Source organism: Haliotis rufescens, unplaced genomic scaffold (assembly GCF_023055435.1).
Source record: "Haliotis rufescens isolate VD_foot unplaced genomic scaffold, xgHalRufe1.0.p SCAF_71, whole genome shotgun sequence".
NCBI classification, from domain to species: domain Eukaryota; kingdom Metazoa; phylum Mollusca; class Gastropoda; order Lepetellida; family Haliotidae; genus Haliotis; species Haliotis rufescens.
The window spans coordinates 1,825-22,078 of record NW_025964363.1 but is presented as its reverse complement, the minus strand read 5'-3'; the positions used below and the strand labels follow the sequence as shown (position 1 = coordinate 22,078).

Genomic DNA, 20,254 nt, shown 5'->3' with positions numbered 1-20,254 from the left:
GGTCAGACTTCTACTGGTGCTAGGTCTACTTGAGAAGTACTTCTATCAGGTCAGACTACTACTGGTACTAGGTCTACTTGAGAGGTACTTCTATCAGGTCAGACTTCTACTGGTGCTAGGTCTACTTGAGAAGTACTTCTATCAGATCAGACTACTACTGGTGCTAGGTCTTCTTGAGAAGTACTTCTATCAGGTCAGACTACTACTGGTGCTTGGTCTACTTGAGAAGTACTTCTATCAGGTCAGACTTCTAATGGTGCTAGGTCTACTTGAGAAGCACTTCTATCAGGTCAGACTACTACTGGTGCTAGGTCTACTTGAGAAATACTTCTATCAGGTCAGACTTCTACTGGTGCTAGGTCTACTTGAGAAGTACTTCTATCAGGTCAGACTTCTACTGGTGCTAGGTCTACTTGAGAAGTACTTCTATCAGTTCAGACTTCTACTATTGCCAGGTCTACTTGAGAAGTACTTCTATCAGGTCAGACTTCTACTGGTGCTAGGTCTACTTGAGAAGTACTTCTATCAGGTCAGACTTCTACTGGTGCTAGGTCTACTTGAGAAGTACTTCTTTCAGGTCAGACTACTACTGGTGCTAGGTCTACTTGAGAAGTACTTCTATCAGGTCAGACTTCTACTGGTGCCAGGTCTACTTGAGAAGTACTTCTATCAGGTCAGACTACTACTGGTGCTAGGGCTACTTGAGAAGTACTTCTATCAGGTCAGACTACTACTGGTGCTAGGGCTACTTGAGAAGTACTTCTATCAGGTCAGACTACTACTGGTGCTAGGTCTACTTGAGAAGTACTTCTACTAGTTCAAGGTCTACTTGGGAAGTCTTTCATCAGGTCAGATTTCTACTGGTGCTAGGTCTACTTGAGAAGTACTTCTATCAGGTCAGACTACTACTGGTGCTAGGTCTACTTGAGAAGTACTTCTATCAGGTCAGACTACTACTGGTGCTAGGTCTACTTGAGAAGTACTTCTATCAGGTCAAACTTCTACTGGTGCTAGGTCTACTTGAGAAGTACTTCTATCAGGTCAGACTACTACTTGTGCTAGGTCTACTTGAGAAGTACTTCTATCAGGTCAGACTACTGTTGGTGCTAGGTCTACTTGAGAAGTACTTCTATCAGGTCAGACTACTACTGGTGCTAGGTCTACTTGAGAAGTACTTCTATCAGGTCAGACTACTACTGGTGCTGGGGCGGTCGGGTAACCTAGTGGTTAAAGCGTTCGCTCGTCACGCCGAAGACCCGGGTTCGATTCCCGACATGGGTACAATGTGTGAAGCCCATTTCTGGTGTCCCCCGCCGTGATATTGCTGGAATATTGCTAAAAGCGGCGTAAAACCATACTCACTCACTCACTCACTACTGGTGCTAGGTCTACTTGAGAAGTACTTCTATCAGGTCAGACTTCTACTGGTGCTAGGTCTACTTGTGAAGTACTTCTATCAGGTCAGACTTCTACTGGTGCTAGGTCTACTTGAGAAGTACTTCTATCAGGTCAGACTTCTACTGATGCCAGGTCTACTTGAGAAGTACTTCTATCAGGTCAGACTTCTACTGGTGCTAGGTCTACTTGAGAAGTACTTCTTTCAGGTCAGACTACTACTGGTGCTAGGTCTACTTGAGAAGTACTTCTATCAGGTCAGACTACTACTGGTGCTTGGGCTACTTGAGAAGTACTTCTATCAGGTCAGACTACTACTGGTGATAGGTCTACTTGAGAAGTACTTCTACTAGTGCAAGGTCTACTTGAGAAGTCTTTCTATCAGGTCAGATTTCTACTGGTGCTAGGTCTACTTGAGAAGTACTTCTATCAGGTCAGACTACTACTGGTGCTAGGTCTACTTGAGAAGTACTTCTATCAGGTCAGACTTCTACTGGTGCTAGGTCTACTTGAGAAGTACTTCTATCGGGTCAGACTTCTACTGGTGCTAGGTCTACTTGAGAAGTACTTCTATCAGGTCAGACTACTACTGGTGCTAGATATATTTGAGAAGTACTTCTATCAGGTCAGATTTCTACTGGTGTTAGGTCTACTTGAGGAGTACTTCTATCAGGTCAGACTACTACTGGTGCTAGGTCTACTTGAGAAGTACTTCTATCAGGTCAGACTACTATTGGTGCTAGGTCTACTTGAGAAGTTCTTTTATCAGGTCAGACTTCATATGGTGCTAGGTCTACTTGAGAAGTACTTCTATCAGGTCAGACTACTACTGGTGCTAGGTCTACTTGAGAAGTACTTCTATCAGGTCAGACTTCTACTGGTGCTAGGTCTACTTGAGAAGTACTTCTATCGGGTCAGACTACTACTGGTGATAGGTCTACTTGAGAAGTACGTCTATCAGGTCAGACTACTACTGGTGATAGGTCTACTTGAGAAGTACTTCTACTAGTGCAAGGTCTACTTGAGAAGTACTTCTATCAGGTCAGATTTCTACTGGTGCTAGGTCTACTTGAGAAGTACTTCTATCAGGTCAGACTACTACTGGTGCAAGGTCTATTTGAGAAGTACTTCTATCAGGTCAGATTTCTACTGGTGTTAGGTCTACTTGAGAAGTACTTCTATCAGGTCAGACTTCATATGGTGCTAGATCTACTTGAGAAGTACTTCTATCAGGTCAGACTACTACTGGTGCTAGGTCTACTTGAGAAGTACTTCTATCAGGTCAGACTTCTACTGGTGCTAGGTCTACTTGAGAAGTACTTCTATAAGGTCAGACTTCTACTGGTGCTAGGTCTACTTGAGAAGTACTTCTATCAGGTCAGACTAAGGTCTACTTGTGAAGTACTTCTATCAGGTCAGATTTCTACTGGTGCTAGGTCTACTTGAGAAGTACTTCTATCAGGTCAGACTACTACTGGTGCTAGATATATTTGAGAAGTACTTCTATCAGGTCAGATTTCTACTGGTGTTAGGTCTACTTGAGGAGTACTTCTATCAGGTCAGACTACTACTGGTGCTAGGTCTACTTGAGAAGTACTTCTATCAGGTCAGACTACTATTGGTGCTAGGTCTACTTGAGAAGTTCTTTTATCAGGTCAGACTTCATATGGTGCTAGGTCTACTTGAGAAGTACTTCTATCAGGTCAGACTACTACTGGTGCTAGATCTACTTGAGAAGTACTTCTATCAGGTCAGACTTCTACTGGTGCTAGGTCTACTTGAGAAGTACTTCTATCGGGTCAGACTACTACTGGTGATAGGTCTACTTGAGAAGTACGTCTATCAGGTCAGACTACTACTGGTGATAGGTCTACTTGAGAAGTACTTCTACTAGTGCAAGGTCTACTTGAGAAGTACTTCTATCAGGTCAGATTTCTACTGGTGCTAGGTCTACTTGAGAAGTACTTCTATCAGGTCAGACTACTACTGGTGCAAGGTCTATTTGAGATGTACTTCTATCAGGTCAGATTTCTACTGGTGTTAGGTCTACTTGAAAAGTACTTCTATCAGGTCAGACTTCTACTGGTGCTAGGTCTACTTGAGAAGTACTTCTATCAGGTCAGACTTCTACTGGTGCTAGGTCTACTTGAGAAGTACTTCTATCAGGTCAGACTTCTACTGGTGCTAGGTCTACTTGAGAAGCACTTCTATCAGGTCAGACTACTACTGGTGCAAGGTCTACTTGAGAAGTACTTCTATCAGGTCAGACTACTACTGGTGATAGGTCTACTTGAGAAGTACTTCTACTAGTGCAAGGTCTACTTGAGAAGTACTTCTATCAGGTCAGATTTCTACTGGTGCTAGGTCTACTTGAGAAGTACTTATATCAGGTCAGACTACTACTGGTGCTAGGTCTACTTGAGAAGTACTTCTATCAGGTCAGACTTCTTATGGTGCTAGGTCTACTTGAGAAGTACTTCTATCAGGTCAGACTACTACTGGTACTAGGTCTACTTGAGAGGTACTTCTATCAGGTCAGACTTCTACTGGTGCTAGGTCTACTTGAGAAGTACTTCTATCAGGTCAGACTACTACTGGTGCTAGGTCTACTTGAGAAGTAGTTCTATCAGGTCAGACTACTACTGTTGCTAGGTCTACTTGAGAAGTACTTCTATCAGGTCAGACTTCTACTGGTGCTAGGTCTACTTGAGAAGTACTTCTATCAGGTCAGACTACTACTGGTACTAGGTCTACTTGAGAGGTACTTCTATCAGGTCAGACTTCTACTGGTGCTAGGTCTACTTGAGAAGTACTTCTATCAGATCAGACTACTACTGGTGCTAGGTCTTCTTGAGAAGTACTTCTATCAGGTCAGACTACTACTGGTGCTTGGTCTACTTGAGAAGTACTTCTATCAGGTCAGACTTCTAATGGTGCTAGGTCTACTTGAGAAGCACTTCTATCAGGTCAGACTACTACTGGTGCTAGGTCTACTTGAGAAATACTTCTATCAGGTCAGACTTCTACTGGTGCTAGGTCTACTTGAGAAGTACTTCTATCAGGTCAGACTTCTACTGGTGCTAGGTCTACTTGAGAAGTACTTCTATCAGTTCAGACTTCTACTATTGCCAGGTCTACTTGAGAAGTACTTCTATCAGGTCAGACTTCTACTGGTGCTAGGTCTACTTGAGAAGTACTTCTATCAGGTCAGACTTCTACTGGTGCTAGGTCTACTTGAGAAGTACTTCTTTCAGGTCAGACTACTACTGGTGCTAGGTCTACTTGAGAAGTACTTCTATCAGGTCAGACTTCTACTGGTGCCAGGTCTACTTGAGAAGTACTTCTATCAGGTCAGACTACTACTGGTGCTAGGGCTACTTGAGAAGTACTTCTATCAGGTCAGACTACTACTGGTGCTAGGGCTACTTGAGAAGTACTTCTATCAGGTCAGACTACTACTGGTGCTAGGTCTACTTGAGAAGTACTTCTACTAGTTCAAGGTCTACTTGGGAAGTCTTTCATCAGGTCAGATTTCTACTGGTGCTAGGTCTACTTGAGAAGTACTTCTATCAGGTCAGACTACTACTGGTGCTAGGTCTACTTGAGAAGTACTTCTATCAGGTCAGACTACTACTGGTGCTAGGTCTACTTGAGAAGTACTTCTATCAGGTCAAACTTCTACTGGTGCTAGGTCTACTTGAGAAGTACTTCTATCAGGTCAGACTACTACTTGTGCTAGGTCTACTTGAGAAGTACTTCTATCAGGTCAGACTACTGTTGGTGCTAGGTCTACTTGAGAAGTACTTCTATCAGGTCAGACTACTACTGGTGCTAGGTCTACTTGAGAAGTACTTCTATCAGGTCAGACTACTACTGGTGCTGGGGCGGTCGGGTAACCTAATGGTTAAAGCGTTCGCTCGTTACGCCGAAGACCCGGGTTCGATTCCCGACATGGGTACAATGTGTGAAGCCCATTTCTGGTGTCCCCCGCCGTGATATTGCTGGAATATTGCTAAAAGCGGCGTAAAACCATACTCACTCACTCACTCACTACTGGTGCTAGGTCTACTTGAGAAGTACTTCTATCAGGTCAGACTTCTACTGGTGCTAGGTCTACTTGTGAAGTACTTCTATCAGGTCAGACTTCTACTGGTGCTAGGTCTACTTGAGAAGTACTTCTATCAGGTCAGACTTCTACTGATGCCAGGTCTACTTGAGAAGTACTTCTATCAGGTCAGACTTCTACTGGTGCTAGGTCTACTTGAGAAGTACTTCTTTCAGGTCAGACTACTACTGGTGCTAGGTCTACTTGAGAAGTACTTCTATCAGGTCAGACTACTACTGGTGCTTGGGCTACTTGAGAAGTACTTCTATCAGGTCAGACTACTACTGGTGATAGGTCTACTTGAGAAGTACTTCTACTAGTGCAAGGTCTACTTGAGAAGTCTTTCTATCAGGTCAGATTTCTACTGGTGCTAGGTCTACTTGAGAAGTACTTCTATCAGGTCAGACTACTACTGGTGCTAGGTCTACTTGAGAAGTACTTCTATCAGGTCAGACTTCTACTGGTGCTAGGTCTACTTGAGAAGTACTTCTATCGGGTCAGACTACTACTGGTGATAGGTCTACTTGAGAAGTACGTCTATCAGGTCAGACTACTACTGGTGATAGGTCTACTTGAGAAGTACTTCTACTAGTGCAAGGTCTACTTGAGAAGTACTTCTATCAGGTCAGATTTCTACTGGTGCTAGGTCTACTTGAGAAGTACTTCTATCAGGTCAGACTACTACTGGTGCAAGGTCTATTTGAGAAGTACTTCTATCAGGTCAGATTTCTACTGGTGTTAGGTCTACTTGAGAAGTACTTCTATCAGGTCAGACTTCATATGGTGCTAGATCTACTTGAGAAGTACTTCTATCAGGTCAGACTACTACTGGTGCTAGGTCTACTTGAGAAGTACTTCTATCAGGTCAGACTTCTACTGGTGCTAGGTCTACTTGAGAAGTACTTCTATAAGGTCAGACTTCTACTGGTGCTAGGTCTACTTGAGAAGTACTTCTATCAGGTCAGACTAAGGTCTACTTGTGAAGTACTTCTATCAGGTCAGATTTCTACTGGTGCTAGGTCTACTTGAGAAGTACTTCTATCAGGTCAGACTACTACTGGTGCTAGATATATTTGAGAAGTACTTCTATCAGGTCAGATTTCTACTGGTGTTAGGTCTACTTGAGGAGTACTTCTATCAGGTCAGACTACTACTGGTGCTAGGTCTACTTGAGAAGTACTTCTATCAGGTCAGACTACTATTGGTGCTAGGTCTACTTGAGAAGTTCTTTTATCAGGTCAGACTTCATATGGTGCTAGGTCTACTTGAGAAGTACTTCTATCAGGTCAGATTTCTACTGGTGTTAGGTCTACTTGAGAAGTACTTCTATCAGGTCAGACTTCATATGGTGCTAGATCTACTTGAGAAGTACTTCTATCAGGTCAGACTACTACTGGTGCTAGGTCTACTTGAGAAGTACTTCTATCAGGTCAGACTTCTACTGGTGCTAGGTCTACTTGAGAAGTACTTCTATAAGGTCAGACTTCTACTGGTGCTAGGTCTACTTGAGAAGTACTTCTATCAGGTCAGACTAAGGTCTACTTGTGAAGTACTTCTATCAGGTCAGATTTCTACTGGTGCTAGGTCTACTTGAGAAGTACTTCTATCAGGTCAGACTACTACTGGTGCTAGATATATTTGAGAAGTACTTCTATCAGGTCAGATTTCTACTGGTGTTAGGTCTACTTGAGGAGTACTTCTATCAGGTCAGACTACTACTGGTGCTAGGTCTACTTGAGAAGTACTTCTATCAGGTCAGACTACTATTGGTGCTAGGTCTACTTGAGAAGTTCTTTTATCAGGTCAGACTTCATATGGTGCTAGGTCTACTTGAGAAGTACTTCTATCAGGTCAGACTACTACTGGTGCTAGATCTACTTGAGAAGTACTTCTATCAGGTCAGACTTCTACTGGTGCTAGGTCTACTTGAGAAGTACTTCTATCGGGTCAGACTACTACTGGTGATAGGTCTACTTGAGAAGTACGTCTATCAGGTCAGACTACTACTGGTGATAGGTCTACTTGAGAAGTACTTCTACTAGTGCAAGGTCTACTTGAGAAGTACTTCTATCAGGTCAGATTTCTACTGGTGCTAGGTCTACTTGAGAAGTACTTCTATCAGGTCAGACTACTACTGGTGCAAGGTCTATTTGAGATGTACTTCTATCAGGTCAGATTTCTACTGGTGTTAGGTCTACTTGAGAAGTACTTCTATCAGGTCAGACTACTACTGGTGCTAGGTCTACTTGAGAAGTACTTCTATCAGGTCAGACTTCTACTGGTGCTAGGTCTACTTGAGAAGTACTTCTATCAGGTCAGACTACTACTGGTGCAAGGTCTACTTGAGAAGTACTTCTATCAGGTCAGACTACTACTGGTGATAGGTCTACTTGAGAAGTACTTCTACTAGTGCAAGGTCTACTTGAGAAGTACTTCTATCAGGTCAGATTTCTACTGGTGCTAGGTCTACTTGAGAAGTACTTATATCAGGTCAGACTACTACTGGTGCTAGGTCTACTTGAGAAGTACTTCTATCAGGTCAGACTTCTTATGGTGCTAGGTCTACTTGAGAAGTACTTCTATCAGGTCAGACTACTACTGGTACTAGGTCTACTTGAGAGGTACTTCTATCAGGTCAGACTTCTACTGGTGCTAGGTCTACTTGAGAAGTACTTCTATCAGGTCAGACTACTACTGGTGCTAGGTCTACTTGAGAAGTAGTTCTATCAGGTCAGACTACTACTGTTGCTAGGTCTACTTGAGAAGTACTTCTATCAGGTCAGACTTCTACTGGTGCTAGGTCTACTTGAGAAGTACTTCTATCAGGTCAGACTACTACTGGTACTAGGTCTACTTGAGAGGTACTTCTATCAGGTCAGACTTCTACTGGTGCTAGGTCTACTTGAGAAGTACTTCTATCAGATCAGACTACTACTGGTGCTAGGTCTTCTTGAGAAGTACTTCTATCAGGTCAGACTACTACTGGTGCTTGGTCTACTTGAGAAGTACTTCTATCAGGTCAGACTTCTAATGGTGCTAGGTCTACTTGAGAAGCACTTCTATCAGGTCAGACTACTACTGGTGCTAGGTCTACTTGAGAAATACTTCTATCAGGTCAGACTTCTACTGGTGCTAGGTCTACTTGAGAAGTACTTCTATCAGGTCAGACTTCTACTGGTGCTAGGTCTACTTGAGAAGTACTTCTATCAGTTCAGACTTCTACTATTGCCAGGTCTACTTGAGAAGTACTTCTATCAGGTCAGACTTCTACTGGTGCTAGGTCTACTTGAGAAGTACTTCTATCAGGTCAGACTTCTACTGGTGCTAGGTCTACTTGAGAAGTACTTCTTTCAGGTCAGACTACTACTGGTGCTAGGTCTACTTGAGAAGTACTTCTATCAGGTCAGACTTCTACTGGTGCCAGGTCTACTTGAGAAGTACTTCTATCAGGTCAGACTACTACTGGTGCTAGGGCTACTTGAGAAGTACTTCTATCAGGTCAGACTACTACTGGTGCTAGGGCTACTTGAGAAGTACTTCTATCAGGTCAGACTACTACTGGTGCTAGGTCTACTTGAGAAGTACTTCTACTAGTTCAAGGTCTACTTGGGAAGTCTTTCATCAGGTCAGATTTCTACTGGTGCTAGGTCTACTTGAGAAGTACTTCTATCAGGTCAGACTACTACTGGTGCTAGGTCTACTTGAGAAGTACTTCTATCAGGTCAGACTACTACTGGTGCTAGGTCTACTTGAGAAGTACTTCTATCAGGTCAAACTTCTACTGGTGCTAGGTCTACTTGAGAAGTACTTCTATCAGGTCAGACTACTACTTGTGCTAGGTCTACTTGAGAAGTACTTCTATCAGGTCAGACTACTGCTGGTGCTAGGTCTACTTGAGAAGTACTTCTATCAGGTCAGACTTCTACTGGTGCTAGGTCTACTTGAGAAGTACTTCTATCAGGTCAGACTACTACTGGTGCTGGGGCGGTCGGGTAACCTAGTGGTTAAAGCGTTCGCTCGTCACGCCGAAGACCCGGGTTCGATTCCCGACATGGGTACAATGTGTGAAGCCCATTTCTGGTGTCCCCCGCCGTGATATTGCTGGAATATTGCTAAAAGCGGCATAAAACCATACTCACTCACTCACTCACTACTGGTGCTAGGTCTACTTGAGAAGTACTTCTATCAGGTCAGACTTCTACTGGTGCTAGGTCTACTTGTGAAGTACTTCTATCAGGTCAGACTTCTACTGGTGTTAGGTCTACTTGAGAAGTACTTCTATCAGGTCAGACTTCTACTGATGCCAGGTCTACTTGAGAAGTACTTCTATCAGGTCAGACTTCTACTGGTGCTAGGTCTACTTGAGAAGTACTTCTTTCAGGTCAGACTACTACTGGTGCTAGGTCTACTTGAGAAGTACTTCTATCAGGTCAGACTACTACTGGTGCTTGGGCTACTTGAGAAGTACTTCTATCAGGTCAGACTACTACTGGTGATAGGTCTACTTGAGAAGTACTTCTACTAGTGCAAGGTCTACTTGAGAAGTCTTTCTATCAGGTCAGATTTCTACTGGTGCTAGGTCTACTTGAGAAGTACTTCTATCAGGTCAGACTACTACTGGTGCTAGGTCTACTTGAGGAGTACTTCTATCAGGTCAGACTACTACTGGTGCTAGGTCTACTTGAGAAGTACTTCTATCAGGTCAGACTTCTACTGGTGCTAGGTCTACTTGAGAAGTACTTCTATCAGGTCAGACTACTACTGGTGCTAGGTCTACTTGAGAAGTACTTCTATCAGGTCAGACTACTGCTGGTGCTAGGTCTACTTGAGAAGTACTTCTATCAGGTCAGGCTTCTACTGGTGCTAGGTCTACTTGAGAAGCACTTCTATCAGGTCAGACTACTACTGGTGCTAGGTCTACTTGAGAAGTACTTCTATCAGGTCAGACTTCTACTGGTGCTAGGTGTACTTGAGAAATACTTCTATCAGGTCAGACTTCTACTGGTGCTAGATCTACTTGAGAAGTACTGCTATCAGGTCAGACTTCTACTGGTGCCAGGTCTACTTGAGAAGTACTTCTATCAGGTCAGACTTCTACTGGTGCTAGGTCTACTTGAGAAGTACTTCTTTCAGGTCAGACTACTACTGGTGCTAGGTCTACTTGAGAAGTACTTCTATCAGGTCAGACTTCTACTGGTGCTTTGTCTACTTGAGAAGTACTTCTATCAGTTCAGACTTCTACTGGTGCTAGGTCTACTTGAGAAGAACTTCTATCAGGTCAGACTACTACTACTGTTAGGTCGCCCTGTAGTTAACCAATGACATGATGGACTACGTGTGTAAGTGAAGAACTGGATCCGATCCTAAAGCAGGAGTCAACTTTTGAAATATTCAACTGTGTATGGAGATCAAAATTATCTCTGTTGCCATATTCAGCGTGGGCAGAATTTGAATACTTTTACATATCTCCCAGACGTAACATACAGCAGGCCGTCAGCATCAAGACATACACCACGAGGACATATAAGACCATCCTGTTGTGTGAGGACATCTCTGACAAACTGTCCCGACTCTGTCAGCTGAATCACCTTGTGGGAGTGATAGTCTACAAGCAGGATATCTTCTGTGCTGGTTGTTGTGATACCTAGAGGATATGACAGAGCTCTGTCTCCTGTGGGAGTGTAGGTGAAAACAGCGTCTCCTTCACTGGTCACACATACAAGGGATTTTGCGTCTCTTTCACTGACTATCAAGTTGTTGTTTCTGGTGACGTGGATGAAGTCTGGACTCCTTATCACTCCCGTGTTGATAGACCTCAGTATCCTCCCTGTCATGTCCAGTATGTCCACAGATTGAGACTGTCTATATGTACCTGCCGCCAGCTGTGAAGGACTCAGACAGGCTAGAGCGTAGTACACCTTGCTTGTTTTGATAGTTGACAGTAATACAGGATCTGGGGTAACATTCATTGTAACTATTTCCTTACTGTCTGGAACACTGACAGCAATCTGACTCTCACTTAACTTGGCTATTTGCCAAGGACCATTAGAACACAGGAGCTGATATTGCAATGATTTGAAGTTTGGTGTGTAATATGTTTGGAGTCTCTTGTTATCATAATCTGCAACTACCATCATTTTCACTGAACTATCACCAGTCAACACTGTGACGTCATACAAGTAAGGATCCTCCCTGTCCCCATCTTCCTTGCAGTCAATGGTGTGATGTAGAACGGGAGAAGACTCGGGATCACTCACTCCATGGACGACTTGAACCTCCCCCAGCTGTAGCTCATCAACTGCTTTACTCAGCTTGTCCAGGTCGTGTGTCAATACAACCCTTCCTGGTTCTGGTCTGTTGTCCGTGTCTCTGTTGTCTGTAGACGTCTCACCCACCGAATCATAGATGGCATACATGTCCATCTCACAGTTGGACGTCACAGCATTGGCTGTGAAATCATACTGCTGCTGGTACATCTGTAGATCGATCTCCTGGGATTGTATATCTGCTTGTAACACATGTAATTGTTCATCAGTAGCTTTATCGATGTCACCAAGGAGTTGCTTCTCTTTTCTTAAAATAGCACGCATCACTGTCTCCCGTGTCTTCATGACTTGATCTTTGAAGGTTTGTGAATTACTCTTCACATCTTGAATTGTAGATTTTCTCCAGGTTATGTTATTATTCCTAGCTGCCATGTTGATTCTGAGTGTCTCTATTTTGTTTGTCAGTTGTTCCTTCACAAGAGGGGTCATACTCTCAATTGTATCAACATCCTTACATGCCCTGTGTTTTATACTGCAGCATATCGTGCATATTGCCTGCTTGCAGTCCTTACAGAACAACTCTATCTGTTTGTCTCTGTGGACTTGACACATGAAGCGACGCTTGACCTTTGTCTTGGTGTGATCAGACAAGTGAACCACTTCATGGTCACACAACACTGGCATCATGTTGTGCAACTGGAGACATCCTTCACAGTACACAACATCGCAGACAGAGCACCAAGAAGTGGCGGGAGTTGTCTTTCCTTGTTTCGTACAAACACTGCACACATGTTCCTCAACAGCTAAAAAGACAAGTGTTGTTTTTTTCATTTGTCAAAAACATGATAAGAATCGCACACCATCTAAAGAAATAATAACATATAACACATTAGTTTTGTCATAAACGGCCACGCCCTTTCTGGAGATGAACATATCATATGACACAGGTTGTAATGAAACAATGATGCTGTCTCACAATGTAGGACTCCCTAGTCAATCATGACCTACAGGTAATCATAATCACAAGATTATTATTTGCTGACTAGATATACAATAACAGATGCATATTAAAACCCCTCGGGGGTTACAGCGTCTTTTTAGATGGGAGACTGAACTGACAGAGAACTTAACATACACGTTTTAATTTAACATGCTTTGTTACAATGTTGGGCCATGGCATAACCTGTAAGATGTACCTGCAACTAAAGATCAACCTCACAGTTCTGTCAACACACCCCTGTGCTAGCTGTGGCATGTCACAGTGGAAGGCGACTAAGATCAACCCCACACTTCTGTCAACACAACCCGTCCTAGCTGTGTCATGTCACAGTGGAAGGCGACTAAGATCAACCCCACAGTTCTGTCAACACAACCCGTCCTAGCTGTGTCATGTCACAGTGGAAGGCGACTAAGATCAACCCCACAGTTCTGTCAACACATCCCGTCCTAACTGTGGCATGTCACAGTGGAGGGCGACTAAGATCAACCCCACAGTTCTGTCAACACATCCTTGTGCTAGCTGTGGCATGTCACAGTGGAGGGCGACTTAGATCAAACCCACAGTTCTGTCAATACATCCCTGTGCTAGCTGTGGAAGGTCACAATGAAGGGCGACTAAGATCAACCCCACAGTTCTGTCAACACACCCCTGTGCTAACTTTGGCATGTCACAGTGGAGGGCGACTAAGATCAACCCCACAGTTCTGTCAACACATCCCTGTGCTAGCTGTGGCATGTCACAGTGGAGGGCGACTAAGATCAACCCCACAGTTCTGTCAACACAACCCGTCCTTACTGTGGCATGTCACAGTGGGGGGCGACTTAGATCAACCCCACAGTTCTGTCAACACAACCCGTCCTAGCTGTCGAAGGTCACAGTGGGGGGAGACAAAGATCAACCCCACAGTTCTGTCAACACATCCCTGTGTTAGCTGTGGCATGTCACAGTGGGGGGCGACTTAGATCAACCCCACAGTTCTGTCAACACAACCCGTCCTAGCTGTCTAAGGTCACAGTGGGGGGAGACAAAGATCAACCCCACAGTTCTGTCAACACATCCCTGTGTTAGCTGTGGCATGTCACAGTGGGGGGCGACTAAGATCAACCCCACAGTTCTGTCAACACAACCCGTCCTAGCTGTGGAAGGTCACGGTGGAGGGAGACAAAGATCAACCCCACAGTTCTGTCAACACATCCCTGTGCTAGCTGTGGCATGTCACAGTGGAGGGCGACTAAGATCAACCCCACAGTTCTGTCAACACATCTCTGTGCTAGCTGTGGCATGTCACAGTGGAGGGCGACTAAGATCAACCCCACAGTTCTGTCAACACATCCCGTCCTAGCTGTGGCATATATTGCAGCCCCCAATCAGGATAAGCAGACACAAATTGTGACATTTATATGCTAGCATGTCATACAGATTGTATTAATAACTGACAATAATATAACAAAAAGGAATGACGACTTGGTAGGGGTAGGACATAAAATTCATGTCGATTTCATAAAATTATGGTAATAGGTATTTGAGTTCACCGGAAGCTCTTTGACGCAAACAGAATGTAATATATTTCCCTTTGCAGGAAAGAAATATTTATCCTGCATCAAAATCGATTAACATGAAGTCAAAATAAGCAATTCTATTAGTGAATGCTCGTCAATGCACACAGGTGTGGCTGTTAAAAAACCCTTTAAAAAGGTATATTAGTCAGGCAGTACAATAATAAGGTGATTACCCTTTGTGCCGGGTCCAAAGTCGTCCATCAGCCCCTGTATGACGTGGCTTGGTTTCAGCTGACTGACCCACTCCTCTACTGGACTGTCAGGGTTGGTCACATTCGTCTGTTGTCTACAGGAGGGACATGGTATGGACTTGGCTTGTACTGCTTCCGCCTGTGTGTATGTGTATTTCAGCAGACAGGACTTACAGAATGTATGATGATACTGAAGTGTGCCTGGGTCTGTGAACACCTCTGTACAGATGACACAAGTGAGGTCGTTCTCTGTCGGCTTCTTAGCCAAACTGAAGCCAAACCGATAGTTTAGTGAAGTATATATGCACATGTTATAGACAGAATCATACAACATGTACATGAATGCATCATCCCCAACGTCCCAGGATGTGACATCATTACAAGACAGCGAGACAGGAGTTTAGGTTACAACACGGCGCCCCATTGCATGTATATCTGTGGAACATCACGACTCTTGTTAATTATGTTTTACGGAAGTCGCCCTAAACCTCAAATACCACGCAGTATCATGATACCATTTCACGTTCGCCCCCTAAGTAATCAATATGTTTATTACTTGCCCGTGAAGAGATCATCGGTTTAAGAAACATACTGCTGTATTGCACATTGTGTAATACCAAAACGCGTGCTTATGTACTCTCGGAACACGTTTCACTAAAAATATTGAAAGCTCTCAACATCCCTTGGCTTATTCAACGACATTGCGTGTGGAGATGAAACATCACTGAGAGGAGCTTATGCACACTCGATGAAATTACGTCATCGGTTATTGTGACGTGATTGTAAACTTTTAGGTGCAAGGCCCCGTTCCACAAGGCGATCGTACTGTAGCGCAACGACAGTCGTTGGTCTAAGTTAAGTATTTGAGTTGCGATAACCTTAACGCTACGATAATTTTGTGGAACGCACGCCTGAATTCTGAAGATGGACCGTTGTATGGTTTTAAATTCATACGTTTCAACTTTTGACGTGTTTGAAGTATTATTCTGTTAAACTCAATTGTATTATGCCGTGGATCGTGTAAGTGTCATCCCATTCACACTCGACAGTATCATTCTACAAACGTTATAAATGGCAAGTAATAAATAAAATACTAAATTCGCCCCGTGTAAAACCAATTTTATGACACGAGTGAATAGTTGTGGTGTCTGACTCGCTTTCCCTCGTCAGATACCACAACTATTCACGAGTTTCATAAAATTGGTATTACACGGGAGCTGTTTAATATTCTGTATACATTTCATGAAGTGGAGTGACTGTCTTCATGACCGGATACGGATTGTCCACACACGCACGCACGCACGCACGCACCCACGCACACTCAAATACACACACATCACACACATCACACACACAACAGACAAAACCGTACAGGCATATACTGTCATGGGACATAACTCTGATCAAATCGTGTACATCGCCATAACTGGATATTACATTTAAAGACAATCGGTGCATGAATAAAAAATCTGTCTTATTTAGCTATCACTATATTGTAACCGTTTTTTTTGGCTTTATCCATTATTTTAAACAGATGACACCAAGACGGCTACGGGGTGTGAGGATTATGTTTATTTATAATCAGGATAGACACCCTTTTGTGGTGGTCTATGAATACTCCCAGTGCAGTGCATAGTGAAGGTGGCAATATGGAGTTAGTCAGAGAAAGAAGGTAAAGTTTGAATTTGGCCAATCACAGGGTCGCTTGGGATGTCATTGATCAGTAGAGGGCTGGACAAAGAATGTGGTAGAGCTTGGGTTGTGATTGATCACTGAGGGCTGGACTTAGAATGATGGGATAAAAACAAACATACCTCTGTTGAATATAGTTCAACAGAAATAAAACTGAAATAGTTTTATTTACAAACAAAGCTAAAATACAAATATATACACCTGCTACAATATTTCATCAACAACCAGACCTGTTCCACACGGTGTTAGCGTTGGGCGTCTCAACGTGCGTGATTGCCGTGCACCCAACGAGTTGAGCTGATTGGTTCAACTGTGTCATATGGCCCTGTGACGCAGGGGTAGCATTATGCAGATAGCTGTTTCAATGAATGCTCGCGCCACCCGTGACGAACAGGTCTAATTGTTGATAAAATATAGTGATAGCTAAATAGACAGATTTTTTATTCATGCACCGATTTTCTTAAAATGTAATATCCAGTTATGTATGACTGTTTAATAATCTCTTACCAACTTTGACTGCAGTAGGTCCGATAGTTTTTCAGACATTGTAGTAAACGTCCGTACCTTAAATTACCTTCCAGACTATATATGGATGTAGTCATGGTGGACAGGTGCTGGGTATCTCAATGTCTAGTCTACTTTCTGTGTTAAAGTCAAAACTTTGCCCTCGCGTGTATAGAGTAAAACATAGGTAACACAATCATGAACTGTCACATAATATAAAATCTATACGTGTTTGTGCAATGGCGTCTAAATATGTGTCTTACCTCTATTACAACGTGGAGCTCTCTTCTCTGAAGTCGCCTCTCTTCTCGGTTCCTGGAATAACTACAACCCGCTCGTCGCCTGTCGTGTTAGGTAGATCACGTGATCTGGTTTGTGCAGGTATGTACTTGTATCACATTAGAAGCAGCTTTGTACGACTCTCTTCAGATCTGTACCATCAAGCCAACACTCCAGGATGCAAGAGATTCTTTTTACAGTTTGACCATGAGGCATTTATCTGAAATAATGTGTGCAATCTCTTTTGTTATTATAATCAAACGTGAAATTCTACAAGGTGTAGTTTTCGAGAGAATGTATTGTAACACAGGTAGGAGTTGTCCCCCTTAGACCATAATATTGCAAATTGAACTTGGTTGCCGCTCATGACCCTTCGGAGGTCTTTCCGTTTTAGGGCGGTGGGGTAGTCTGGTGGTAAAAGCGTTCGCTCGTCACGTCAAAGATTCCCAACATGGGTATAATGTGTGACGCTTATTTACAGACCGCCGTCATATAACTGGAATATTGCTGAGTGCAGCGTTATACAACAAACAAACACAAATCATTTCTGGTGTCCCCCGCCGTGATATTGATGGAATATTACAAAAAGCAGTGTAAAACAATACTCACTCAATATCCGGATTTTGTTAGAATAGGTGTTCAGAAACCCATGCTTGCGACTAACGGGATCGGGTGGTTAGGCTCGGTGACTTGGTTGATGCATGTCATCGCATCCCAATTGCGTAGATCGGTGCTCATAATGTCAATCACTGGATAAAAGAGATATAAGAGATAAAAGCGTTCGCTCGTCACGTCAAAGATTCCCAACATGGGTATAATGTGAGACGCTTATTTACAGACCGCCGTCATATAGCTGGATTATTGCCGAGTGCGGCGTTAAACAACAAACAATTTACATTTTACAAGTAATATGGCCGCGGAATATGAGAAGGACTCTAAGATGTCAGGGGAGCTGAAACAAAATCAGAGAGAAGGCGGCAGGGACAAAGATGCCTGAAATCATAGATGCGTTGAGGAAGAGTGCGATTGATGATGATTTGTAGCCAGTAGCCTACCGGGGAAATCGCTGCCCAAATTGCCCATCAAAGAAAAGACTTGTGCTGTCCAAGGTAAGGCAAACGTTAGAAAGCTGAAAATTATGAGTGGATAGAATCGTTAGCACAAGACCTGGAGGCGAAGTTTCTCGATTCCGGGGATGGTATAAACTTGACCTTGGTAGTTCAAAAGGGGACGGTGATAACTTCACATCAGAGATGTGGACATACGCCAGTATAGGCGTCTTGAAAGATGATTACTGACAAAGGAGTGGATATATCTGGAATACTTGACTGTCTGAAATACATACGAGACGTACGTCATCTTGCATCGAAATACGTATGGGGAGATATACTGGCCTATGACAGGACTACAGAGAAATAGGAATCATAGGTCGGCATGTTTAAACCGGAAGCAAACAGAACTGCAGATAAAGGAAGAATTAATGTTAGGGAATTATGGGATTGCCACATCTAAACCTAGAGTTGCTAGTGTGTTTGTTGCTATCCCGAATACTGACAGAAAGATGAGACTTATCCACGATGAGAGTTTCAGCGGGAAGGATATAACACGTCCCATTTTAATTCTGGAAACCCAAAAAGTCCAGAAACTCTACGCTCTTTGCCCAGTCTCGGTTAAAGGTATTTACAAAATTAAACATGCCGTTTTCATGGGAACATACCAAGGAAGAAAAAATGAAAAAGAAATTGTTTAAAAACTCAATATTTAGACTATGTCGCCCATGGGCCTGCCCATGGGCGAAGTCTGGCCCATGGGTAGGCCCATGGGCAGGCCCATGGGCGAGAATATGTTCCTTTACTTAAAACTCATGTTTTTGTTTCGCAAATACATTTAATGTATCCATTCAAGTATCATGACACAAAATTTAACTCATTTTAACATAATTCAACGATTTTATAGCGATATTGAAATATTTCGCCCATGGGCGAGAAAAAGGTTTGGCCCATGGGCGAGAATATGTTCCTGTACTTAAAACTCATGATTTTGTTTCGCAAATGCATTAAATGTATTGAAAGAAGTATCATGACACAAAATTAAACTCATTTTAACTTAATTCAACGATTTTATAGCGATATTGAAATATTTCGCCCATGGGCGAGAAAAAGGTTTGGCCCATGGGCGAGAATATGTTCCTTTACTTAAAACTCATGATTTTGTTTCGGAAATGCATTAAATGTATTGAAAGAAGTATCATGACACAAAATTTAACTCATTTTAACTTAATTCAACGATTTTATAGCGATATTGAAATATTTCGCCCATGGGCGAGAAAAAGGTTTGGCCCATGGGCAGGCCCATGGGCGAGAATATGTTTCTTTACTTAAAACTCATGATTTTGTTTCGCAAATACATTAAATGTATTCATTGAAGTATCATGACACAAAATTTAATGAAAAAATGAAAAAAAAATGCTCAAAAACTCAATATTTAGACTATATCGCCCATGGGCGAAATGTGGCCCATGGGTAGGCCCATGGGCGAGAATATGTTCCTTTACTTAAAACTCATGTTTTTGTTTCGCAAATACATTAAATGTATTTATTTAAGTATCATGACACAAAATTTAACTCATTTTAACTTAATTCAACGATTTTATAGCGATATTGAAATATTTCGCCCATGGGCGAGAAAAGGGTTTGGCCCATGGGCGAGAATATTTTCCTTTACTTAAAACTTATGTTTTTGTTTCGCAAATACATGCAGGTGTTCTTACTATTTTCATGGCACATAATGTAACTCAATTTTACTCAATTCAGCTATTTTACAGATTTATTGAAATATTTCGCCCATGGGCGAGAAAAGGTTTTGCCTTCGAAATCCTTGATTATTATATCATGCCATTTTGGTCCTAACCGCACCCAACATCTTTAATGAACCCGGCCTTATCTCTCAAAACGTTTTGGCAGTTTATCATACGAATTCATGTGCGTGTACAACATTAAATTTTAGTTAGTTTCTATTTCATTTCCCATTTTATGACCCGTTGATACATCCCACTGTGCAATTACGTGGCAGGTACGCGTGCGCGTATTTTAATGGAAAGAAACTATTCGTCTTTTATTGCATAACGTTTGGCTAAATATCTTACATTCTAACGAAATCTCGAAATAATTATTTAATTACAAGCAGTGTCGAACTGACCAGTAGGAATTATGTTTCAATGCGATTGAGGTAAACGTGAGTGAATATTGTGACACTAAAGCAAC

General features: G+C 42.7%; 2 protein-coding genes across 2 annotated transcripts in view; both read right to left on the bottom strand.

Moving 5' to 3' along the window:
- LOC124111531 (tripartite motif-containing protein 42-like) overlaps positions 1–17,126 on the bottom strand; it is a 39,880-nt gene extending 22,754 nt beyond the window's left edge. The window contains exon 1 of the mRNA XM_048388430.1: positions 16,976–17,126. The gene's annotated coding sequence lies outside the window, so the exon portion shown is untranslated. The remainder of the gene's footprint in view (positions 1–16,975) is intronic.
- LOC125376730 lies at positions 10,768–14,785 on the bottom strand (the record flags this gene model as incomplete). The annotated part of the gene is made up of 2 exons (XM_048388463.1): positions 10,768–12,569; positions 14,499–14,785. Coding segments are annotated over 2 exons (1,924 nt in total), but the record flags the coding sequence as incomplete, so codon positions are not given.
- Positions 17,127–20,254: the final 3,128 nt, after the last annotated feature.